The sequence below is a fragment of the Camarhynchus parvulus genome, chromosome 23, assembly GCF_901933205.1.
Source record: "Camarhynchus parvulus chromosome 23, STF_HiC, whole genome shotgun sequence".
In the NCBI taxonomy this organism is placed as follows: domain Eukaryota; kingdom Metazoa; phylum Chordata; class Aves; order Passeriformes; family Thraupidae; genus Camarhynchus; species Camarhynchus parvulus.
The window spans coordinates 816,469-840,198 of record NC_044593.1 but is presented as its reverse complement, the minus strand read 5'-3'; the positions used below and the strand labels follow the sequence as shown (position 1 = coordinate 840,198).

The 23,730-nt window shown below is 56.6% G+C and overlaps 2 protein-coding genes across 3 annotated transcripts in view; both read left to right on the top strand.

Annotated features, from left to right (window-relative positions):
- Nucleotides 1–247: 247 nt before the first annotated feature.
- Nucleotides 248–10,026, top strand: LDLRAP1 (low density lipoprotein receptor adaptor protein 1). Of its 2 annotated transcripts, none has more exons than XM_030964764.1 (9): nt 248–382; nt 1,630–1,772; nt 2,464–2,576; nt 3,633–3,747; nt 5,742–5,814; nt 6,454–6,537; nt 7,013–7,140; nt 7,622–7,656; nt 8,317–10,026. In XM_030964764.1, exons 1-9 carry the CDS (start codon nt 298–300, stop codon nt 8,453–8,455), a joined length of 915 nt encoding a protein of 304 aa, XP_030820624.1. In that variant the 5' UTR covers nt 248–297; the 3' UTR covers nt 8,456–10,026. The 2 variants fall into 2 exon arrangements, with proteins under 2 accessions (XP_030820624.1, XP_030820623.1); XM_030964763.1 differs by having other exon boundaries at nt 7,010–7,140.
- An 11,622-nt stretch (nt 10,027–21,648) lies between these two features.
- The window catches only part of MAN1C1 (mannosidase alpha class 1C member 1), a 50,934-nt gene continuing 48,852 nt past the window's right edge, over nt 21,649–23,730 (top strand). Inside the window, exons 1-2 of the mRNA XM_030964759.1 lie at nt 21,649–21,951; nt 22,677–23,594. Coding sequence (XP_030820619.1) covers nt 23,028–23,594 — 567 coding nt within the window. The 5' untranslated portion in view covers nt 21,649–21,951; nt 22,677–23,027. The remainder of the gene's footprint in view (nt 21,952–22,676; nt 23,595–23,730) is intronic.

Below are 23,730 nucleotides of genomic sequence, written 5' to 3'. Positions count from 1 at the left end.
CGGAGTTTTGGGGACCCCGAGGAGCTTTGGGGACCCTGCACAGTTTTTGGGACCCCGCAGAACTTTTGGGATCCCACAGAACTTTTGGGTCCCGGAGGACTTTTTAGGACCCCGCACAACTTTGGGGACCCCGCGGAGTTTTTGGGGCCCCGCAGCGCTCCGGGCCCCGGGACGGGGGTGGGCGTGGCACAGGGCGTGGCGCGCTGACATCACCGCTCATTTGCATGGCCCCGCCCCCGGACGCGGTCAGCGCTGGCGCCGCAGGAAAAGTTTGCGGCGGGGCCGGGCCGGGCCGGGATGGACGCGCTCAAGTCCGCGGGCCGGGCCCTGCTGAGGAGCCCCAGCGTGCACAAACCGTCCTGGGCCGGCGGGCGGCACAAGAGTGAGAGCCGAGACCCCGCTCCCTGCCCCGGGCCCCGCTCCGGGTCCCGGCCGCCCCGGATCCCTGCCCCGCTCCCCGGCCGGGCCCCGCTCCCCGCATCCCGCACCCTTCTCCCTGCCCTGCTCCCCGCATCCCGCCCGGGTCCCGCTCCCTGCCCCGCATCCCGCGTCCCGCTCCGGGTCCCGCCCGGGCCCCGCTCCGCCTCTCCCATCCCTGCCCCTTCCCCTCGCTCCGCTCTGTCCCGGCCCCGCTGTCCCCTCTCTTTCCCCCGGCCCCCTGCGCTCTCTCTCCGCCTTCGCTTTCGCTCTCTCGTCGCTCTTTTCTCACTTTCAGCCCCACTTTTTGCCGCGCTGTTCGCTCCGCCCCGCTGCGCTCCTTGCGCCCCTTCCCCGGCGGCGGCGGGGCTGCCTGGGGGTGTCCCCGTGTCCCCGTGTCCCCGTGTCCCCTGTCCCGTGTCCCAGCCCGGGCCAAGGGCCGGAGCCCGGCGGGCGCGCTGTGACCTCGTCCCGCTCACAGATCGATGGCCCCGTGGCGAGCGGCCACCGGGCCCGGGGGGGCCACCCCGCACCCCCCCGGCGACACCGAACCTGCGGCTGTGGCTGATCCCGTGCGACCGACCCGACCCCGGGATCAGGGATGGGCAGCGGGGGGACACGAACGGGCTGGCCTGGGGACACCTGTGGGGCTGTGTGACACCTCTGGGGCTGTGTGACACCTCTGGGGCTGTGTGACACCTCTGGGGGAAAAGCCCGAGCTGCCCATCCCAGGTGGCTCCTGGGTGGAATTTCAGGGTTAGGAACCCCCACCTGATTTTCACCTTGGCCCCACACCTGTCCCTGTATTGAGACCCTCCTTTCCCCCCCAGCTCTTCAGGGAACAGTTCCGTGGTGGTTTCCAAGGGGAGAGCAGAGCCCTCTGCTCCTGGGGGGCTCCTCAGGGCTGGGGGGGATCATTTCCCTCACCTGGGTCCCAGCAGCTGCCGGGATTAGCAGCAAATCCCATTTTATCCTCCTTGTGCAGGTGAAGCTTTGCAGGGTCAGGGCACGGGGTGGCTCCCAGTTCAACTGGGGGCTCCTGGAGGGCTTGGCGTGGAAAACGTTCTGGGGTTTGTTGTGGCTCGTGGAGAACGTTTTGGGGTTTGTTTTGCTGCGTTGGAGAGCTGCAGGGGAGGCTCCCAGGTGAGCACCTGGTGGCTGAAGCGCTGCTGCTGCGAGTTTGTGACTCCAGAGCCTTCCGTGTGTCCCCAGAGCTGCCTGAGAACTGGACAGACACGAGGGAGACGCTGCTGGAGGGGATGCTCTTCAGCCTCAAGTACCTGGGCATGACCCTGGTGGAGCAGCCCAAGGGAGAGGAGCTCTCTGCAGCCGCTGTCAAAAGGATCGTGGCCACCGTGAGTGTCCCAGGTGTCCCCAGGTGTCCCCAAGTGTCCCAGGTGGCCCCAGGTGGCCCTGATGGCCCTTGGGGGGGGTCCCACGGGGAGGAGTTCCAGAGCTGCAGCTGGGGGGAGTTGGGATTTGCAGCTCCGTGGGGTTGGGATTTGCAGCTCCATGGGGTTGGGGTTGCAGCTCCGTGGGGCTGGGATTTGCAGCTCCATGGGGTTGGGATTTGCAGCTCCGTGGGGTTGGGGTTGCAGCTGCAGCCCCTCCAGGGCTGTGGGTGGCCCTGCAGACCGTTCCAGGCTCTGGCAGCCCCAGGACCAGCCCGGGCTGTGGGATGGGGCTCTCTGGGCAGGGCTGCAGTGTGCTGAGCTCTGGCTGCTGTGATAAGCTGGGCTGTGTGGGGAGGCTCTGACCTGCTGCAGGCAGCCTGCCTGGGGCTGGCTCAGGGCAGGGACGGGGTTTGGAGCGTGGCCAGGGCTGCTCTGGGCTTTCCTGCCAGGATTTGGAGGGCAGAGAGGGGAAGGGAGCAGGACAGGTCCCAGCCACACAGCCTCTGTCCCACTGGGACCTCAGACGGGTGCATTTCCTGAATGCCCCAATTCCCAGCCCTCCTCCAGCTCAGAGCATCCCCAGCTGCTCCCACACCTCTGGGGGTGCCAGGGTTCAAGCCTGGGCCTTCCCCTGCCTCTCTCCCTCCCCAAGGCCAAGGCAAGTGGGAAGAAGCTGCAGAAGGTGACCCTGAAGGTGTCACCCCGGGGGATTGTGCTCAGGGACAGCAGGAGCAGCGAGCTCATCGAGAACATCTCCATTTACAGGTGGGTGCTGGGGCTCTGCTGTGCCCAGGGCTGCTGCTCAGCACCCCTGGCTGGGCCAGAGCTGGGGGGAGGCCCAGGGAGGAGGCTGAGCCTTCCTCCCACATCCCCTGAGCATCTGCAAGTCCCAAACCTGGATCCCAGCCCGTCCTGGGCACCCCTGCATCACCTCCTGGCCCTGCCCTGAGCCTGAGGATGAAATCCCAGGCTGAGCACAGCTCCCTTCTCCTTCCTCACCCTCCAGGGAAACCCTTCTGAGGCAGGGCTCTGTGAGGTGCTGCTCTGCTGGAACCTTCCCCTTCTCTAGCCTGTCCTGTCCCACAGGCGGAAAAAAACCTCTTCTCCTTCTCTTCTCCTTCTCTTCTCCTTCTCTTCTCCTTCTCTTCTCCTTCTCTTCTCCTTCTCTTCTCCTTCTCTTCTCCTTCTCTTCTCCTTCTCTTCTCCTTCTCTTCTCCTTCTCTTCTCCTTCTCTTCTCCTTCTCTTCTCCTTCTCTTCTCCTTCTCTTCTCCTTCTCTTCTCCTTCTCTTCTCCTTCTCTTCTCCTTCTCTCTCTCCTTCTCTTCTCCTTCTCTTCTCCTTCTCTTCTCCTTCTCTTCTCCTTCTCTTCTCCTTCTCTTCTCCTTCTCTTCTCCTTCTCTTCTCCTTCTCTTCTCCTTCTCTTCTCCTTCTCTTCTCCTTCTCTTCTCCTTCTCTCTCCTTCTCTCTCCTTCTCTCTCCTTCTCTCTCCTTCTCTTCTCCTTCTCTCTCCTTCTCTCTCCTTCTCTCTCCTTCTCTCTCCTTCTCTCTCCTTCTCTCTCCTTCTCTCTCCTTCTCTCTCCTTCTCTCTCCTTCTCTCTCCTTCTCTCTCCTTCTCTTCTCCTTCTCTTCTCCTCTCTTCTCCTCTCTTCTCCTCTCTCTCTTCTTCTCCCTGTGGTGCCCATGGATCTCACCCACCTCCTGCCTTCTCCCCCTGCCCAGCCCCATCCCGGTGCCCTCCCCGTGCTGGGCAGCTCCTGTGGCAGCCCCAGCAGGGTCTGGAGCCCATCCCAGAGCCCACCCCGGGCTGTTTGTGTGTTCCAGGATCTCCTACTGCACAGCAGACAAGGCCCACGACAAAGTGTTTGCCTACATCGCCCAGAGCCAGCAGAGCGAGAGCCTCGAGTGCCACGCCTTCCTGTGCCCCAAGAGGAAAATGGTCAGGGAGGGCAGCGAGAGGGGGAGGAGGGCTGGGAGGAAGGCTCAGCACTGCCCAGCAGCTCATCCCAGCTGGGGTTGTGCCTTTGGGGCTGTGAGGAGCTGAGCCTGCAGCAAGCCCTGCCCCAGGGGCACGCCCTGGGAGATTTGGGCAGGAGGAGCCCGGGGGACCCTGCTGGGGCTGCCTGCCCTGCCCTGGGGCTCCCTGGGGCTGCCTGCCCTGCCCTGGGGCTCCCTGCCCTGCCCTGGGGCTCCCTGGGGCTCCCTGCCCTGCCCTGGGGCTCCCTGCACACATTCAGTGCCATCCTTGCAGCCTGGGCTGTGTCCTGCCCTCAGGATGTGACCGTGTTCACAGGGGTCTGAGGGTGAGGGAAGAGATGAGGATCTGACTCCTTGTTTCAGAAGGATTGATTTATTATTTTATCATATAAATTATATTAAAACTATACTTAAAAGAATAGAAGAAAGGATTTCATCAGAAGGCTGGCTAAGAATAGAAAAAGAAGGAATGATAACAAAGGCTTGTGGTTCGGACAGAGAGTCTGAGCCAGCTGGGCTGTGATTGGCCATTAATTAGAAACAACCACATGAGACCAATCACAGATGCACCTGTTGCATTCCACAGCAGCAGATAACCATTGTTTAATAATCAGGATGTCCCAGATCCCCTCTGGGGCCATTCCCAGCCTGGTCCCCAGCAGCATCCCCGTGCCTGCAGCTCTGTTCATATTCCCTGCCTCTCCCAGCTCCTTTTTTTCCCCTGGAGGGAATAATGGGAGCCACAAGTTGTCTCTCCTGTGCTCCCACCCTGGCAAGGCCAAGATAAGCCTCGCTCTGCAAATTAACATTTAAATCTTCCTGCTGCTAAAAGAATTATCTCAGTGCTGCATCAGCTCAGTGCATCCCCCTGCAAATAAAGTCCTCCAAAGCTTTTTGTGGCGAAAAAACGAGGAATAATTTCCTTTTTCCTGCTCTGTAAAATGCAGGAACATCCTGCTGCTCAGGTGATCCCTGCTCCCAGACCTGAGCCAGCCCTCCACAGGGCAGTGCACCACAGCCCCCAGGCACAGCCATGGAATTAGTCCATATTTTTAGTTCCTGGGTAATTCTCAACAGTAGCTGTGTCTATTAAACTTGATTCAGATGTGACAGCTTAAATTGTAAACAGCTGTGAGGAGTTTCATACTTAATTACCATATTTAAGGGTTGGTTTTGGTTTTTTTTTTTGCCATAAAGCATTTGCACTCCCATCAGGGATGTAAATAGCTCCAGCATCCCATGGAGCCCTCCTGGTGCCAGCCTTAGCTGGCACTGCTGCCTCGGGGGTCCCCTTGTCCCCCTGCCTGGCTCTGGGGGTGCTGTGCCCTGTTTGTGTCTCCCCCCATGTCCCTGGGGGCTGCCAGTGGTTTCAGTGATTGGTTTCAGAGATCTTCAGTGATTGATCTCAGTTATTTCAGTGATCTCAGTGACTGATCTCATTGATTTCAGTTGATTGATCTCAGGGATCTCAGTGGTTTTTCAGTAATCTCAGTAATTTCAGTAATTTATCTCAGTAATCTCAGTAATTTCAGTGATCTCAGAGGTCTCAGTGATTGATCTCACTAATTTCAGTGATTGATCTCAATTATTTCAGTGATTTTAGAGGTTTCAGTGATTGATCTCAGTGATTTCAGAGGTTTCATTAATGGATCTCAGTGATGTCAGTGGTTGATCTCAGTGGTTTTTCAGTGATCTCAGTGATTGATCTCAGTAATTTCAGTGATCTCAGAGGTCTCAGTAAGTGATTTCAGTGGTTTCAGTGATGTCAGTGATTGATTTCAGTGGTTTCAATGATCTCAGTGATCTCAGAGGTTTCATTAATGGATCTCAGTGATGTCAGTGATTGATCTCAGTGGTTTCAATGATCTCAGTGATCTCAGAGGTTTCATTAATGGATCTCAGTGATGTCAGTGGTTGATCCCAGAGCTCTCAGCCCGTCCTGCTGTGTGTCCCCAGGCCCAGGCTGTCACCCTGACCGTGGCCCAGGCTTTCAGGCTGGCCTTTGAGTTCTGGCAGGCAGCCAAGGAAGGTGAGTTTGGGTTTGTGCCCCTGCCCTGCTCACCCCGGGCTGTTCCCTCCCCTGCCTCCCACATTTCCAGCTTTCCTTGCTGTAAACCCAGGCAGGCCTGGGCTGTGCTCCTCTGTGGAATTTGCAGGCAGCCCCAGCGAGGGAAGAGATGAGAATCTTGGCTCCATGTTTCAGAAGGCTGATTTATTATTTTATGATATATATGATATTAAAAGAAAATGCTGTATTAAAACTAAAGCAAGAGAAAGGAGACATCAGAATGCTGGAGAAGAATGACAATAAAATCTCATGACAGACACACAGCTGGCTGGAATTGGCCGTTAATTAAAAACAATTTCACATGCTGGGTGAACAATTCTCCAGATCACATTCCAGAGCAGCAAAGCATGGAGCAGCTGAGGCTTCCCACGAGGAGAAATCCTGGCAAAAATATGAAAATATCGCAGTGACCCTCCTGCCCTGCAGGGCCTGGGTGCCTCAGAGCCCCTGGGGTTGGTGCTGTCACCTTCCCTGGGGTGGCAGGAGCAGCACAGGGGCCTGTCCCTGCTGTCCCTGTCCCCACTGTCCCCACTGTCCCTCCTGTCCCTGCTGTCCCTGCAGCCCTGCAGGCAGGGATTGATGGAATCTCCTGTTCTGCAGAGAAGGAGAAGAGGGAAAGGTCCATCCTGGCAGCAGAAGGGACGAGCAGCCCCGGGTCAGGAGCTCCTGCCCACCCTGGCACAGGTGAGTGAGGCACAGAGCAGAGCCGGGGGCTGGGGGATGTCCCCAAGGGATGGGGAGTGTCCCTGAGCTAAGAATAGAAAAGAAGGAATGAAAGGAATGAAAAGAAGGAAGGAAAAACAAAAGGTTGTGTCTTGGACAGAGAGTCCGAGCCAGCTGGGCTGTGATTGGCCATTGATTAGAAACAACCACATGAGACCAATCCCAGATGCACCTGTTGCATTCCACAGCAGCAGATAACCATTGTTTGCATTTCGTTCCTGAGGCCTCTCAGCTCCTCAGGAGGAAGAATCCCAAGGAGAGGGTTTTCCATAGAAGGGCTGTGACACGCAGGGGGGTGGGTGCAGCCCCCCAGAGCTCGGATTCGGGGCCATGCTGCAAGGGTTGGATGCAGGGAGGTGATTCCTGCAGGGAGGTTTGGCTGTGCCTCTGTTGCTCTGTCCTCTCCCCTCACTGCCCTCTGCTCTGCCCACAGCAGCAGCCTTGGGGAACCTGCTGGACCTGGAGGAGCCTGGCAGGTCCCCCCTGGGCGGCAGCACCGAGCCCCCAGCGCTGGACAACAGCAGCTTTGGGCCCAGCCCCTCGGTCAACAACAACCTGGAGTGGGTAAGGGACAGCCAGGGGGCCAGACTGGGGGGCCTGGGCTGCTCAGGGTGGGGTCACAGCTCAGGGTGTCAGGTCCCCCCTGGCAGCAGGGCTGGGACAGTCAGGGGGGGATTTCCATCCCTGCTGCTGTCCTGGATGGAGCTGGGGCAGGATCAGCCCCTTTGGGGTGATTTGGGGATGATTTCCATCCCTGCTGCTCTCCTGGATGGAGCTGGGGCAGGATCAGCCCCTTTGGGGGTGGGCAGGGAAGTGGGATGATTTCCATCCCTGCTCGGTGGAGCTTGGGGGGGTGTGGGGGAGGGAAGCCCCAGAGTTCCCCTTTCCCCTGCAGGGGAGGCAGATTGCAGAGGAGGTGGCTGAGGCACTCAGGATCCAGCAGACAGAGATATTTCTTTGTCTGAGTGCAGAGCCAGGTCTCTAAATGCACTTTTGTGCAGTTCTCTTAGCAACTACTTGTCTCTCTTTTGATCTCTTCACAAAGGAGATGGATGATGGTCTGGACGAGGCGTTCTCAAGGTAATTCTCAAACTCTCATCCCTCCCTCGAGGTAAATCTCAAACTCTCAGCCCTCCCTGGAGTTCAGCAGGGGAACAGCCCCAGAGCCCTGGCTGTTAATAATGGCTGTTTGTTAATAAGAAGTAAAATAATTACTCTGTGTTTATTTTACTCTGTGCATTACTCTGTATATCACTATGCATTACTCTCTGTTTCTTTTACTCTCTGTATTACTCTGCTTTACTCTGTGCTTTACTCTGTGCATTACTCTGTGTTTATTTTACTCTGTGCATTACTCTGTTTTACTGTGTGCATTACTCTCTCTGTATTACTCTGTGTTTATTTTACTCTCTGTATTACTCTGTTTATTTTACTCTGTGCATTACTCTGTGCATTACTCTGTGCATTACTCTGTGTTTACTTTACTCTGTGCATTACTCTGTTTCTTTTCCTCTGTGCATTACTCTGTGTTTCTTTTCCTCTGTGCATTACTCTGTGTTTCTTTTCCTCTGTGCATTACTCTGTGTTTCTTTTCCTCTGTGCATTACTCTGTTTCTTTTCCTCTGTGCATTACTCTGTATTTATTTTCCTCTGTGCATTACTCTGTGTTTCTTTTCCTCTGTGCATCACTCTGTGTTTATTTCCTCAGTGTCTCTCTGTTCCCTGTCTCTGTGCCCGCAGGCTGGCGCAGTCGAGGACCAATCCGCAGGAGCTGGACACGGGGCTGTCGGCTCAGGAGGCTGCAGAGGCTCTGTCCCCCCTGCACTGGACGCAGCTGGAGCCCAGCCCAGCTGAGCAGGACGATCTCTTCATGTTCTGAGGGCACAGAAACCTCCCTGAGCCCTGCCGGGTCCCGCTGTGAGCAGGGAGCCCTGCCAGGGTGCCACAGCCCAGCTCAGACCAAAGCTTCAGAAACCTGACGTGGATTTTTGTACCTTGCTTTTACCCAAACCACAGGATGCTCTGGGACAGATTTATTCACAGTTTACAAGAGGTGTGGAGAGCATCTGCAGGGCTGTTCCTCCTGCAGGCAGCCCGGGCACCCCCGCAGCCCCCTGTGGGTGCAGACACAGCTCTGGGTGTCACCAACCCGCCCAGCCTGGGACAGCACAGCAGCTGCTGCCAGCGTGACACCACAGAAACCACAGAGGGAGCAGAGCTGGTGCTTCGTGCCAGTGTCTGTGGCACTCTCACAGCTGCCGGTCACCCCAGCGGGTGCCAGCTCCTCTTTAACCCAAAGACTTTTTTAACTCAAAGGAGTTTTGCACTTTAACACTTGAACTGAAAGCAGTGGTTGGATTGTCAAGGTGAGCAGTGCCTGGAACTCTCCTCAGAAGCTTTTCACCCAAAAAGAGGCACCCTGGCAGTGCTGCAGCTCTGGCTCCAGGCTCACCCTCACTCCTCTGATGGGACTCCAGAGCTCCAAAGTTGGCTTTAAAAGCAAACCCAGCAGGGAGGAAAGGTTTGTTCTGCTGAATTCTGCTGGGAAGGGCAGCTTGAGAGGACCAGCAGGAGCACAGATCCACGTTCCCAGCTTGGCCCTGCAGGTTTGCCTGGCCAGGATTCACTCCTGCCCCAGAGCCCAGTGGATGTTGCCCGGTGGATGGGATGGGGTCAGGCAGCAGCAATTCCTGGTGCCCAGTGGTGCTCCCACCCCTCTCCCTGACAGCTCCCAGGGGGCTCAGGAAGCTCCATCTACCCCTGGGACTGAAATCAGCCATGGAGGTACAACTTGTGCTAACTCAAGATTGGGTTTAACCATCCCAAACAGCCTCACTGACACCTCTCAGTGTTTGTGGCCTTACGTGAAGTGTACTAATCTGTTTTATAGATTTGTAACTTGGGTTTGAAGCACTAATTCATTCCCCAGATAGCTCTTTAGAACTCCCTCAAAACTGCTCACAGAAAGGAAGAAAACCCCTCTCAGTCAGCTGGAAGGGTTCATTAGGAAGCAGCCGAGTGGCTCTGCCTTAGATTGGAGATGTTTTTCCCCCCAAGTGTGAGTGTGAGAAGGTGTTGGGGGCCCCTGGGCTGGGGGAATCAGCAGAGCTGCTCCACGCTTGGGGCTCAGCCAGGGAGCTGGGCAGGCTGTGGGCAGCCCTGGGAGCCCAGGGAGAGCTGCTGTCCCCAGGACCCTGGGATGGGGGGTGAGGAACTCATCCTGCTCTCCTGGGATGTGTGAGGAGCCCATCCTGCTCTCCTGGGATGTGTGAGGAACTCATCCTGTTCTCCTCTGGAACCTGGGATGGAGGGTGAGGATTCCCCTGTCCTTTCCTAGAGCAGCAGATCCTGACATTCACAACACTATCTATGTGTGTCCAGAGTGTGTGTTTGTTTTTTTTTAAGAAAACCTGATGCTGTAAAGAATATTCTGCACTGAGGGGAATAAAAACTGCCTTTTTTTTGGAGGCTCTGTGCTGGGTGACTTTATTTGTTTCCCCTGTGGTTCCTTTACTGTGTGGCAGCTTTTGTGTGTCTGGGGGGTGCCTGGGTTCTGCCTGGCCCTGGTGCATGGCAGGAGGGGATCAGAAAGGTGCTGGGGGTGATTCCAGGGGGGCTCAGCTGGACTCTGCTCCCAGGGGCTGCTGTGGCACTGCAGGTGACACAGAGGGACGCAGGACCTGTCCCTGTGTGGCTGCTTTGGCCTCCAGGTGAGGCTGTGAGGAAGGGGGAGAAGAGGGAGGTGGAAGCTTCAGGCTGCACACAAAGGGCAACACCAAACCCCAGATCTCCTCAGTGCAGCTCCTGAGTCACAAAGTGCTTTCCTCTCTGAGTTTGTGCAGTTGGTGGTGGCTGAAGAGAGCCCAGCACAGCCCTGTGTGCTCCACCCTGCTGCCCACACCTCGGCTGGGAAGCTCCTGGAGAAGGAAATAAATCCCATAAATCCCTTTGGGGTGCTGACACACAGATCTGCTCCCTCTGGGCTCAGCAGAGCCGCCTCCCCTGCCCTGGTGCTAACAGAAATAAACAGAATAACCAGAAATAACCAGGAGCTCGTTCTGCAGCTGGATCTGCCTGTTCCAGGCTGAGCTGTCCCAGTGAGGAGTGCTGAGCCCTCATGCAGAACTGATGGCCCTGCTGAGGAACACACTGAGCCCTCAGCTCTGATGTCACCTTTTTTAGCTGCCACTTTGGGAACTTCCAGCATCCTTTCCCTTTTTTAGCTGCCACTTTGGGAACTTCCAGCATCCTTTCCTTTCTCCTGCAAGGCAGGGAAGGAGGAATTCACTGCTGAGAGGTGGCACATCCCAATGTCACATCCCTGCTCCCAGGGTGACGTCCCAGTGTCCCATCCCCTTTCCCAGTGTCAATCCCAGTGTCACACCCTCACTCCCAGTATCCCATTCCCATTCCCAGTGTCCCATCCCCAATCCCAGTGTCACATCCCAGTTCCCAGTGTCCCATCCCTTCTCCCAGTGTCACTCCCATTGTCCCATCCCCACTCCCAGTGTCCCATCCCCAATACCAGTGTTCCATCCCAGTGTCCCATCCCCACTCCCAGTGTCACATCCCAGTTCCCAGTGTCAATCCCAGTGTCAATCCCAGTGTCCCATCCCAGTGTCCCATCCCCACTCCCAGCCCATCCCCAGCCCCTGCCTCGGCCACAGCCACCAGCCCCAGGTGTAATTAATGCAGTCAACGAGTAAAGACTGAAATCTGCTCCCCAGTGCCAATTTTATCACTTCTCCGGGGCTGTCACAGCACCAGTCAAACTGACAGCAAGGAATAAAACAGTTGCGTCTCTGGCATTTTTTATTACTTTTAATGCGCTTTTTTTTTTTTGGTGAGTTACTGGAAATTTGAATTATAATGGTATGCTTCACTTAAAGAAAGTATCCATAGCAACAGGAACATCTAAATTATTGCAGGCTGATCACTTCCCTGCTGGAGTCACATCACACTCCTTTCACAGGCACACCCAGAGGTGCAGCATTTTAATAGAGGTGGTTTTTTTTTAACCTTTTTTTTGCAAATAAACAAGAGAATACACAGCACTTTCTCCATCAATGCAATACCTACAGAGATCCAAAGGGAGCAAGTGCCACCTCACTTTGCTGCCCAGACAGGATTGGGCTCCAGGACTGCTCTTGAGTCAGAGATTCTCCTCTGAGTCAGGGGTTATTCCCTGTGAAACTGGGGGATTTCTGTCCACTTCAGCTGCTGGAAATTCTCCTGGACCAGGAGAAAGCAGCAAGGGGAGATTGTCACATTCATATTTTCTGGAAAAATCCCTTTGCCTGGGATTTTTCTCCTGGGAAACTGAGAAGTCTCAGAGAAAAAAGGAAACAATAATTATCTGATTTGCTTCTCTTGTGTTTTGCTCCTTTGGAATGTGTTTAAAAATGAAAACAATAATTATCTGATTTGCTTCTCCCGTGTTTTGCTCCTTTGGAATGTGTTTGGAGATTGTTTACCCACAGGTGATTGTTTCATTGGTTTCATGTGAGTTGTTTTCACTCTTCAGCCAATCAGGGCCAAGCTGTGTCAGGACTCTGGAAAGAGTCAGGAGTTTTCATTATTACCTTTTTAGCCTTCTGTCTGCATCCTTTCTGTATTCTTTAGTATAATATAACATAATATAACATTAATATAACATTAATATAATATAACATAATATAATTAATATAATATAATTAATATAATATAATAAATTAGCCTTCTGAGAGCATGGAGGCAGATTCATCATTCCTGCCTTCATCAGGGCACCCTGCAAATACAATAGAAGATCAGGGACATTCTTGTTTGGTTCTCAGCTGGTTTTATTTGGTTTATGGGTTTATTTCTATTCTATTCCTTCCAAATTCCTGCTAGACAGGACAAAGGGGGATGGGTGAAAGCTCAAAGAAAGTGGGATTAGATGGAATATTAGGGAGAAATGCCTCTGCCCCCGGGTCCTGGCAGTGCCCCAGGCCAGGCTGGAGCACCTGGGGCAGTGGGAGGTGTCCCTGCCCACCCAGGGCTGGGAATGGGATGATTTTTAAGGTCCCTTCCCACCCAAACCATTCCATGAGTCCCCCAGAAAACAACTCCAGCAGCTGCCTGACATTTGAAAGTTGATGGGGGAGAGAACATCCAGGTATTTTGCTCCCACTATCGCTGAATTTTGGGCTGGAACAGTCACAGATTTGCACTTTTAAAAGATTCCTTCATTTCAATCACAGCAAAACTCGAGTGCTGCACGCTCTGAGCTGTCACACGTGAGAAACAAACTCGCTGGGAGGAACAGAAATGTGTTTTTTTCCATTCCAATCTCAATTATAGGAATCAAATGCGTCATGTGGATCAATAGGAGGTTGAGATTGCTCAGCCAGAAAGAGTTCAGATATAAAAAGCTGCAGCTGAGAGGCTTCCTGTAAGCTCATGTGTTATTGCAAGTGAAATGGTGACAGCGAGCAGCGCCTGCAGCGTCTCCTGGACAGCTCAGGGGAGAGCAGAGCTTTAATCAGGGTCCTGTGTGCAGGATCCTGAGCCCAGGCAGATTTTACCCTGCCAGGAGCTGCAGGGATTTGCCTTTGATGTCCTCTGGTTCCCCCTGCCCTGTGGAGCACTGCCAGGCCATCCTGTCCTGCATGCCTGCAATTCCTGCAGCGCTGCCTGCACAGAACCTGCAGACTGCAGGGCACTGAGGCAGCCTGAAGATACATGAAATATTTCTAATCATTTAACCTGTCCAGAACAAGAGCTGGGGTGCACAGAAGTGGCTGTGGCTCGGCCAGCCCAAAGGAAAATGTTAAAAAATCAGGAAAAGGTGTCAGAATTCTTTGGGTGATTGGGTTTGTTTGTAAGGGAGGCTGGAGGAGGCTCCATGTCCATGGAAAAGGAGGGAATGCAGCTTTGGGGTGCTCAGGGTGGCAGGAGCCAGGTGCATCTCCTGTCAGTGACTCTCAGACCAACTTGGCTTCAGTGTGAGTTAAAAACAGAGCACAGGATGTGGGTGGTGGAAGAGGGATGAGAATGATGCAAAAAATCTGCTGGACCTGCAGATCCAGCTCAGGTTTGGGAATCTCAGCTCCTGTGAAATCACCTGGAACAAGAACCTGTAATTTCGTGGTTGGTGCATGAGCCAGAGGATGATCCAGCTGACTCTGGCAGGGCTTTACTGGGGCTCAGGTCCAGCTGGAGTCAGGGATTTTTACTGAGCATGGATCACCCCCAGCCCTGCCCTGCAGAGCCAGCACAGAGCTGGGGCTGGCACTGGCTCAGCTCAGGTCTCCCTGCCCACAGCTGGGGTCACACCTTCCCCAAATCCACCCAAATCCCACCCCTCAGAGGAGCCAAATAAACCCCACAGCCAGGGCTGCAGGCTCTGGAGAGGATTTGTCTCCCGTGGGACGGGCTGTGCTGCTCTGCTGGGGATTTGCTTCTTGAGTGGGGCCAGATTTGAGCCTTGGCATTTATGTTTGAGGTTTGATAGATCCTGAGATCCATCAAGTGAGCTCCAATGGGAGTTTAGGGCTCAGTGGCTTGGCCAAATGTGATTTTGTGTGGCAAGAGCCAGTGCAGGGCAGGCAGGAGCTTTGCTTTCAGGGGATGGCAGAGGCTGGACTTGGTATTTTCATGCTGGTCAAACACGGTGACCCAGCCGGCAGCTGGTGCTGTATATCAAGATTAAATCGGGGGAGGTCTGGCAGGATCTGGGTCACCTGCTCCTCTGTGGTCTCCCGCTGATATTTCGAGCTGGGCTGACTCACGGCTGCGGAATGCGACGGGAGAGGTGGGAGCGCTCCTGGCGCGGTAATGCACGGGCAGGAACCCGGAGTCACTTCAGCCCCGACAGGAGAGGCTCGGCTGCCACCTCGGCTGTGCTTCCCTGTCCTCGGAGCTCTGCTTTTCATCTGCCGGGAGCGGAGAGAGGGCGCAGAGCCCGAGCAGAGCCCGAGCAGCCCCGGCCGGAGCGGCTCCATGGCACGGGGGGTGCGGGAGTGCCCAAACCCAGCCCTTCCTCTGCCCCCTGGCACAGAACAGAGGCACCGCAGCAGTCTGCCTTCCTCAGAGGCAGCTCGGGCAGGGAGCGCTCTATGCCCCGGCTGAGAGCATCGGGCAGGGGGCGCTCTGTGCCCCGGGCAGGGAGAGCTCTGTGCCCCGGCTGAGAGCATCGGGCAGGGAGCGCTCTGTGCCCCGGCTGAGCCGCTCGGAGCCGCCCGGAGCCGGGCGATGCCAGCCCGGCCGGCCCCGGGCACGCACCGAGCTCCGATGGATGCTCTGGGCAGAGGCTGTCCCCCGTGCCGGGGTGGGGAGCAGCCTCCCCATGCCCAGGGTGCTGTGTGTGTGTCCCCAGGCACCTCTGCCGTGCCACCATCCCCTCGCTGGAGCCCGCAGGTGAGCCCGTGCCCTCGGACTGGCACGGCTGCTGCCGTGCTGGCAGTGCCAGCCGCAGTGAAATGGCACTGAACGCGTCCCTTCCGAGTGATTAACCCCGCTCAGAGCCCGGCGTGGAGCTGGGAAATGCCCGAGCTGAGCATCCCGACCTGCCCGCAGTGATAAAGGCTCCTTTAAACGCTGATTTAAAGCTGCCTGCCCCCATGGGCTCGGGCTTTATCTGCTTTGGGCCGTCTCAGGGAGGTGCTGGAGTGATAACACAGCGGAATATCTGGAGAGGAGCTCCTGGCTGCGGTGAGAATCAGAACCAGGGGGAGCCACTCTCAGCATCTCTGCCTGTCCAGGCACGCTCGAGGTGTCACCGCAGCCACCAGGGCTCTTCGAGGCCACTCACAGCTCCCAGACGTGCTCAGGGCTCACCAAACACGGGGTGGGGACAGGGACAGGGCACTGCCCCGGGCAGGGTCTGCTGGGGCCCCTGGGGAGGATCTGCTCAGCCTGGCTGAGGCTCCAAGGAAGATATTTTCGGGGTTTTTTAATGTGGATTGGGCATAGCCCCGTGGAGAAGATATTTTTGTGTTTTCATGTGGATTAGGCATGGACCTGTGTGCAGTTTTCAAGGAGGAAAAGGAAAGATGACATCTGAGTGGGTCTGTGGGAGATTTGTCCTTTCAAGGGATCTCAGGGAATGAGGAGTCTGAGCTGGGGCCACACAGAGACACCAGGAAGGGAAAACATTTCCCTGCTTCACACCAATGAAATGAAAATTATTGCATTTCCTCCTGACCCAGGAAAAATTGAAAGGACATTTCTGAAGGCACTTGGAGGATCAAACCCCCCTCTCCCAGCAGGGGCTGTGCTGGCACTGTGCCACCAGTTCAGGCCATCAGCAGCCACTGGGGACACTGGAAATCCACTGTGTGAGCTCCCAGAGCTGTGCTGAGGCCCCTCCAGGCTGTGGCTGTGTCACAGGACGTGTTTGGCCTGAGGATGCCACCAGGAACACCAGACTGGCACAATGACAACAGCTCAGTGCCGGCCTCCCCAGGCTGGGTTTAAATTTAGTGCAGCCGGTGATTCACCCCAGGCAGGCTGGGGATGACCTGTTCCTCAGGTTGGGACACACGAACTTCACCCTCAAGGTGACTGCTGAGTTCTTCTGGGCTGCAGAGAACCCTCTCCTTGTCTCAGGGAGCTGCTGCAGCTCAGCAGAATCAGCCCAAGGGGGTTTGGGCACCCAGGGAAAAGCTGGGCTTGTTTTGCTGTCACCAAGTTCCTCCCTGATTTATCTTCAGGTCTGGTTTGCCTGAGCTGCATTTCCTGCCAGGTGAAGTCTTTGGCTGAAAATTATTCTTAGACCTTTCCCACTTGGGATCTCCTTTCTGAAGCCATCTAAAACGGGCTGGTGCTCCACATTCACAGCGTTCCTCTGGCCCCCTCCTTATTCCAGCAGGGCAAAATGGAACACAGGAGCTCTGATGATGCTGATTTTGATGGAAAAACAGGGAAAAAAAGCTGCAGCCTGCTCCATTAGTCGCCTGGTGTTAGAGGGAAGCAATAAACTGGGAACGTTCCTGCTCTCTCCTCCATGCACCTTATGTTGTGTTTCTGCTTTTGTGCTGTTTTTCAGCGTCTTTGATATTTTCCCTGGCACACAGGAGGGAAGATTGCTGAGATGTAGACCTTCACCATAATTAAGCAAGATTCCTCCTCTTGTGAGAGCTTGTTCCTACACGATTCTGGGGTGAGGGACTCGGACTGGGTTGTTATCTCAGATGTGAATGGGGTTTTTCCCCCTCTTCTGGGATGGAACACGAGTCTGGCTGAGGTGCTGGGGTTTACATCGTGCAAATGTCTCTCTCCTGCCTGCAGAGAGCTGTTGGAATTCTCAGCAAGGCTCCTGTGCATCCCTAAGTGTGACTCTTAATTCAGATAATTAATATCTTGTATCTAGGAATGTGGAGTGAAAAGCAAAGCTGGCAGACCTGCAGATCAGTGTGTGATGATGCCCCTGAATTCAGAGCTCTGGGGGACCAAATTTCCCATTTTCTGTGCTCTGGATGTGGCTGCAGCACTTCTGTAGCTTTAGGTGAGGCAGCTGCTTCCTCTGCACTGTGCATTCACTCCTGCCTGGCACGGAGGGGCTCAGGAACCCCTTTTTTGCAGGTTTAGCTCCCTGAAATTCTCTACATGAAATCAGGGCAAGCCCCACTTCCAGCTCACCCATTTCTGTAACTTCCAGCCTGGAAAAGTCCTCCTTGGCAACACAAGAGGTGCTGGAGGGATCATCTGCAGGAAGAGGAGAAAGGCTGCTCCAAAGAACCTCTTTCTTCACCTCTGTCCTTTCCCTCCCTTTCCTGTCCATCAGTTTTCCCCCAGCTCCTGCAGGTCGGTGCCCCAGGCTGTGCTGGCTGAATTCCCCTGCACAGGTGACACTGCCCTGGCTGGATTCCCATCCCAATTCAGCCTTTCAGGTCTTTGTTGGAATCATTCCTCCCCAAAGGACCCCTCAGCACGTGTTTAATGTGCCAGGCAGTGCTGCCCCTCTCTCCCTGCAGCCCTGCAATCCATGCCCAGGGAGCAGATAACGAGCTCCCTTAATTACCCGGGCTCCTCGCAGCCTCCTGCCCTCTGCTCGTGTTTCTAAAGCCTCCCAACAATCGATACCACACAGATTCTCCCGTCCTGAGTCATTACAGGTCAGCAGGGACTGTTTTGCTCACTCTGCCCACTGCACAGACCGAGTTTAGGGCTGGTGTTTGCAGAATGCCTCAGCCAGGTTTAAATGTCTGGGTTTGCCCTGATCTGATCCCAAGCAGATAAAGCAGGGGCAGCTGCAGGGGAGGAACAGCAACCTTGGAAGCTTCATCCTCCCCAAACCCTCCCTGCTGGCCCGGGTGAGGCAGAGCCAGGTGAGAGCAGCCAGGATCCATCCCCCAAACCCTCTCCGCTGGCCCGGGTGAGGCAGGATGAGGTGGGGACAGCCAGGATCCATGTCCTCATCCCCACAGGTGAGGCAGGGTGAGGTGGGGACAGCCAGGATCCCCCTCATCCCCACAGGTGAGGCAGGGTGAGGTGGGGACAGCCAGGATCCATCCCCTCATCCCCACAGGTGAGGCAGGGCAGGAGCAGCCAGCCCCCAGCCCAGCAGCAGGAGCTCCGTTCCCAGCAGGATGCTGAGCTCAGGCTGCAGAGCTGAGGCACAGATTGGGCTGTGGATGTCAGAGCTGTTCCAGGGAGATGGCTCCTTGTTCTGTCAGCCGAGCTTGTTCCCCGGCGGGGAGGGAGGGAGGGAAGGGGATCCCTTCCTGTCACGGTTGGCAGCCCCAGCAGGGTTTGTTGTCACTGCCTGCACTTTGTAGTAGCTATCAGCAGAGATTCTGTGTCTGCTCTACACGCTGGGGCTGCCCTGCTCTGGGGATGTGCTCAGATGTGTTCAGATCCCTCTGCACCACAGGGGAGCAAGGCTGGCTTGTTGGGTTGGTTTCCTTTTTCCCCCCCCTTTCCTTTTTTCCCCCTTCCTTTCTTTCATTGCCTTCCTTCCTTTCCCTTCCTTCCTCCGCCTTCTCCTTTCCCCTCTCCACATTTTCCCTCCCCATCCCTGGCTGTTGGGTTGGTTTCCTTTTGCCCTCCCTTTCCTTCTTCCCCGTCCTGGCTCTGTCCCTGAGCCTCTCTCCCTCTGCCTGCTCCATCCTTTCAGGGCTGTGATGCCCAAAAATCCCCGGCTGGGAGCCAGAGAGGCTTTCTGGATCCACGTTCCAGCTCTGGGATCCATCCCACAGCCAGAACCAGAAATGTTTTCTGCTCTGAGAGAGGAATAAACACCGAGGCTCTCTAAAACATAGTCTGGAGGCTCGAGTGCAATAATTGGGCCAAACTCCTTTGCCCTGGGTGTTATCTATCACTCTGTAGTTTGCTTCCTCACACAAAGGTGGATATTAAATTCTATTTTTCTTATGCCCATTAAAAAAAAAAGAAAAAAGTAATTTTCTTTAAATTATTTCTTCCAGAGCTGCTGAAAAACCAAGAATCATAATGCAGCAGGACCCCCATTTCCCCAGTAATTACACTCTGCCTCCCAACTCCTTCAGCAGCAATTTCTCAATTTATTTGGCTTCTGTCTGGAATTGCAGTCACGAGCTGAGCTGGGCTCTGTCTTATTATTGCACAGACAAAAATTGTTTTTAAAATGTAATTAAACATTTACCTTGAAGACAATGCTTTGTCTTCTTTAAGAAGCATAATATCTTAATTTAACCTAATCTGGAGAACCTTCCAATTCCAAGCTTTTACCTCCAAGACAATGTTATGCTAAACACAAAAAAAAGCAAAACAAAAAGATTTCCTAAATTAACCTAATTAAAAGATAAGCCTCCAACTTTTCCAGAGCTGCTGCCTGGAATGAGGAGCGAGGCGTAGCCCTTTGCTTTGCTCACAACTGGCTGCTTTATCCTCCCTGTGCTTTGCTCTCTGCTGTTGATTTTTATTTATTATCCTCCTTGATGCCCCCAAATCCTCTTAGGAAGCAGAGCCGCCCAACCTTTCCCATCCTGGGGCCTTCCCTAAGAAGATCAAGGGACCACCACGGGAACAGAGAGAGCTTTGGTTTGAGGGGTTTTGTTGGGTTGGTTTGGGGTTGTTTTTTTCAATAATGATGAGACAAAATGCAGCCTCTCTGCTGTGTGAGATTTCCCTGGAGGAGAGGAGATTTAAGGAAGGTGAAGGATTATTTCTGTTCAGTCTGAGCTGAGGTGTGGGGAGCCCACTGAGCGATGCTCTCTGGCTGGTGCTGGTCCCTGGGGGCTGCCTGAGGTACAAAATGCCAAAATCCATCCGTGCTCAAAGAGATGGAAGTGGCAGCTGGCTCACAGGGCTGTCCCCGTCCTGAGCAGGGCCAAAGCCTCCTTTGGAGCTGCTCCCAGGGGCTGAGAGGAGCCCGCGCAGCATCTGCCAACCTGCCAAGGAGGAGCAGCCCCATCCCTCCCTCCTGAAGGGAATCTCAAACTGCACCAAGGGAAATACAGGTTGGATATCAGGAAAAAGCCTTCTACAGAAAGGGTGATAAAGAACTGGAATTGTCTGCCTGGGGAGGTGGTGGAGTCACCATCCCTGGATGGGTTAAAAAGGACTGGATGTGGCACTGGGTGCCAGGGTTTAGCTGAGGCGTTGGGGCTGGGTTGGACCCAATGATCTTCAAAATGTGGTGATTCTGTGATTCCTGTTCCTCGTGGTGCAGCCACGGGGCAGGAGAGAGAGCAGCTGTGCATGGCCTGTGGTGGCCATGGTGCCCCATGGGCCAAGGTGCCCACAGCTCCTTCACGCTCAGCAGGCCCTGCCTCCAACTGCAGGGGGAAAAAAGCGATTTCAAACCCAAACCATCAAGATGCAAATCCCCCAAACCACCTTCAAGGTCCGCCGGGCAGGCACTGGAGCTGAAAGCATCACGATTGTTTGGGTTTATTTGGACTAAACCTGCAGCAGCTGTGGGGAAGGTGCAGCGGGAGGATGGCCAGCCTGGGGTCAAGGGCAGCTCCACAACCCTGTTGTGCCACCTGCTTTATGCCCCTTAAAGCGGTTTTCACGGGAAAATGACAACATTAGTGTGGCTCTGACTCTCAGAGATGTGGGCCCCTGCAGCAATCAGCTCAGGTACCTGTCCCCCGCGGTGCTGCTTATTGTGCAGGAGGCACACACTGAGCACACAAACAGCAGATGATTTCTTTCCTTTCCTCGCAGCTCCAGCTCCTTTCCAGCCTACAAAATGTTCCCTTTTAGCTCTTCCAAGTTTAGTCACAGCCGTTCTCTGGCGGCTGTGTTTACCCTTTCCTGGGAGCCTCATCCTGCCCCCTTCCCCCATCCAGTTATTCCTGAGGGGTTCCAGATGCCTCCGGCTGTGGGTGATGCCCTTTTCTCCCTTTCATTGCTAATTCTGCAGCTTTGAGGGAGTTTTTTGTAACATTTATGAGCGGAAACTCTGATTCGCTGTCTTCCCCTCTGGTACAGTATTAGCTCACAGGGTCACTCAATTTACCTGGTGAGAAATTGAAGGTTAAGGTGTGGATTTAACAATTTGGGATTAAGAAGTGTTTCATGGCACTTGAACATGGGCTCATATAAATCAGAAAAGGGGCTCCCAAGGCACCTCCAGCCCGTCTCTAAAACTCCTGCTCCTCTCCTTGTGCCAGGCAGTGCCCCCCGAGCCGTGGCACCCGCAGGGTACGGAGCCCCTCGTAGGGGGTCTGTGTGTAAATCGGTCCCTCAGAGCCCTTACGGTGCCTGAGGATCGGACCTGGCGACAGCACCGCCGCCCACCACTGCCGAGCCCTCACAACCTCTGGGGCCGCCGCGCGCCCGCAGCCCCTTTTTAAAGTAGCGGCGCCCCCCCTCCGCCAATCGCAGCGCGGACGGGGCATTCCTCTCAGCCAATGGGAGGCGGTGGCTAGAGGAAAGGGGCGGGGCCAACCCTCGCCGAGCTCGAGCCGGGCGACTGTGGTAAACAACGGGGCGGAGCCCACCGCTTCCCTGTAGCGGGCAGCAGCCAATGGGCGATGGCAGGAGTAGATAATCAGCCAATAGCGGGCGAGGGCGGGCAGAGCCTTGCGCGCTGATTGGCTGGCGCGGCGGCGGAGTGACCGTTGGCGGGAGGGGGCGCGGCGGGGGCGGGGCCGGGCGCTGTCGCAGTGAGCGGCGGCGCGGGCGGGGCTCCGTGCGGGCACCGGGCAGCGCTGCCCCGCCGGTCCCCGCGCCCGGCACGGGGGCGGCCAAAACCCCAGCCTGGCCAGGGGCTCGGTGCAGTCAGGTGCTTCCCTCGTGCGTGCTCGGATGGGCAGGCAGAGGAGCTGTCCCCTGGAGAGCGCAGCATCTTCCCTCTCCTACTTGAGCGGGCACCCGTGAGCGCTGGCAGCAGCGAGGGGCTGTCGCTTTTGGGATGAGCGGGGAGGACTGAGAAGATCTTGCTCGCTGTAGGAGCCAGAGAGGCTTGGATTTGTCCGAGGGGTGAGTAAACAGCTCTGGGGATGGGAGAGCGTCCGCCCCAGCGGGTGTGACGGCGCTCGGGGGCAGCGCTGTCCCTGCCCGCAGGAGAAGGGGCGATTTGGGCATCGCACGTAGGGGTTTAAGCCGTGTCCTGCCGGCTTGCGGGGTCTGGAAGTTGAGCTCTGTCTCTTCGGCAAGGAGAGGGTTTTTGGGGGGATATGGATAACTCTAGCAGGCAGACATTTGGGAGAAATTTGCCGGGATCTATTAGGCAAAACCAAAACCCGTAAATTTAAATTTTTTTTATTACTATTTTTTGCCTGGAGAAGCTCAGCCCAAGCCGAGCTTTCCGCATGGCTGGTTTGCAGCCCCATCGTCCCCAGCTCGGCGCGGGCGAAGGCAGCTCCTGGCAGGGAAGCGGAGCAGCCTGGTCCCCGTCTGTGTGCGCTGTCCCAGGGCACCCTGCCCCTCCTGGGGTGTCCCAGAGCACCGCGTTCCCCCCGGGGTTCTCCCCCTTGTCCCCCGGGCTGCCCCGCCAGCAGAGCCCGGCATCCCGGCGCTGGATGGGAGATGGTGCAGCGCTCAGAGCTGCTCGCAGACCGGGGAGTTGATGCCAAGTCCGGACAGAGGGAACCGAACTAGTGCCTCTGGAGGGTGGGGGACCGGCCGGGGACAAAGGCTCGTCTCGCCGGCCGCATCCCCGGCGGTGCTGAGTGACCGCGCTCTTGTCTCCCCCCGCCCCGCAGAAATGCTGCAGCATGAACCCACCGCCGCCTAGAGAGACGGGCTCGCACCGCCCCGGCGCCGCTGCCTGAGCCAGCCCCGGAGCACCGTCCGGCCGGGAGCCCGCACCGGGAGCAGCCCAGCCCAGCCCCGCTCCGCCCGGCCCCGGCGGGATGCGCTCGCCGCCGCCTTCATGCCGGCAGGGGGGACGCTGAACCGCCGCTCCGCCCGGCCCGCAGCCACCCACGTGCGGTCTCCGGTGAAGGCGGCCGGTGGTGCCCAGGGCGGGCCCCGCTGAGCGTTTGGCCGCAGGAGGCAGCGGCAGCCCCCGGCGCGGCGGCGGGTCCCGCCCGGCGGCCGCGATCCGGTGCCCCATGGTGGTGCTGCGGAAGCTGCCGGGCATGCCGGGCTGGCCGGCGGCGCTGGGGCTGCGGCTGCCGCAGAAGTTCCTGTTCCTGCTCTTCCTCTCGGGCCTGCTCACGCTCTGCTTCGGGGCCCTGTTCCTCCTGCCCGATTCCTCCCGCTTCAAGCGCCTCTTCCTACCCCGCCGGGCCACCGCCTCCGCCTCCTCTTCATCCTCCGCCTCCTCGTCCTCAGCCTCCTCCTCCTCCACCCGCGACACCGACCTGCCCCGCAGCCCCCCCGCCGCCGCCGAGCCCCGCCACGCCAGCCCCGCGGCCCCGCGCCGCCTGCGGGAGAAGCTCCGCACGGCCGCCCGCATGGCCGGGCCGCCGGCCCGCACCGCGCCCGGCTCCCGGCAGCAGGTGCAGGGCGGCGAGAGCCGAGCCCAGCCCGCCAGCGCCGCGCCCCCGGCCCGGGAGACGCGGGCCCCGTTCCGCTTCGACTACGAGCGGTTCCGCCGGAGCCTCCGGCACCCGGTGCGGGGCGGGCGGAGCGGAGAGGACCCCGAGACCCGCGCCCGCAGGATGAAGATCAAAGAGGTGGGTGAGGAGCCGGCAGCGCTCCCGGCCGAGCGCCCGCTCGGGGCTGCCTCGGTCCCTCCATAGCCCCCTCAGGCAGCCTCACCTCAGTGCTCGCATCCCCCTCAGGCGGCCTTCACCTTGCTTCACCTCCTCA

Excerpts from the sequence above, each read along its gene's own strand:
- LDLRAP1 (XM_030964763.1), top strand. The coding sequence starts at position 298 with ATGGACGCGCTCAAGTCCGCGGGCCGGGCCCTGCTGAGGAGCCCCAGC. Across the intron at positions 2,577-3,632 it reads GAGAACATCTCCATTTACAG|GATCTCCTACTGCACAGCAG; the intron begins GTGGGTGCTGGG and ends TGTGTGTTCCAG. Across the intron at positions 3,748-5,741 it reads TGTGCCCCAAGAGGAAAATG|GCCCAGGCTGTCACCCTGAC; the intron begins GTCAGGGAGGGC and ends GTGTGTCCCCAG.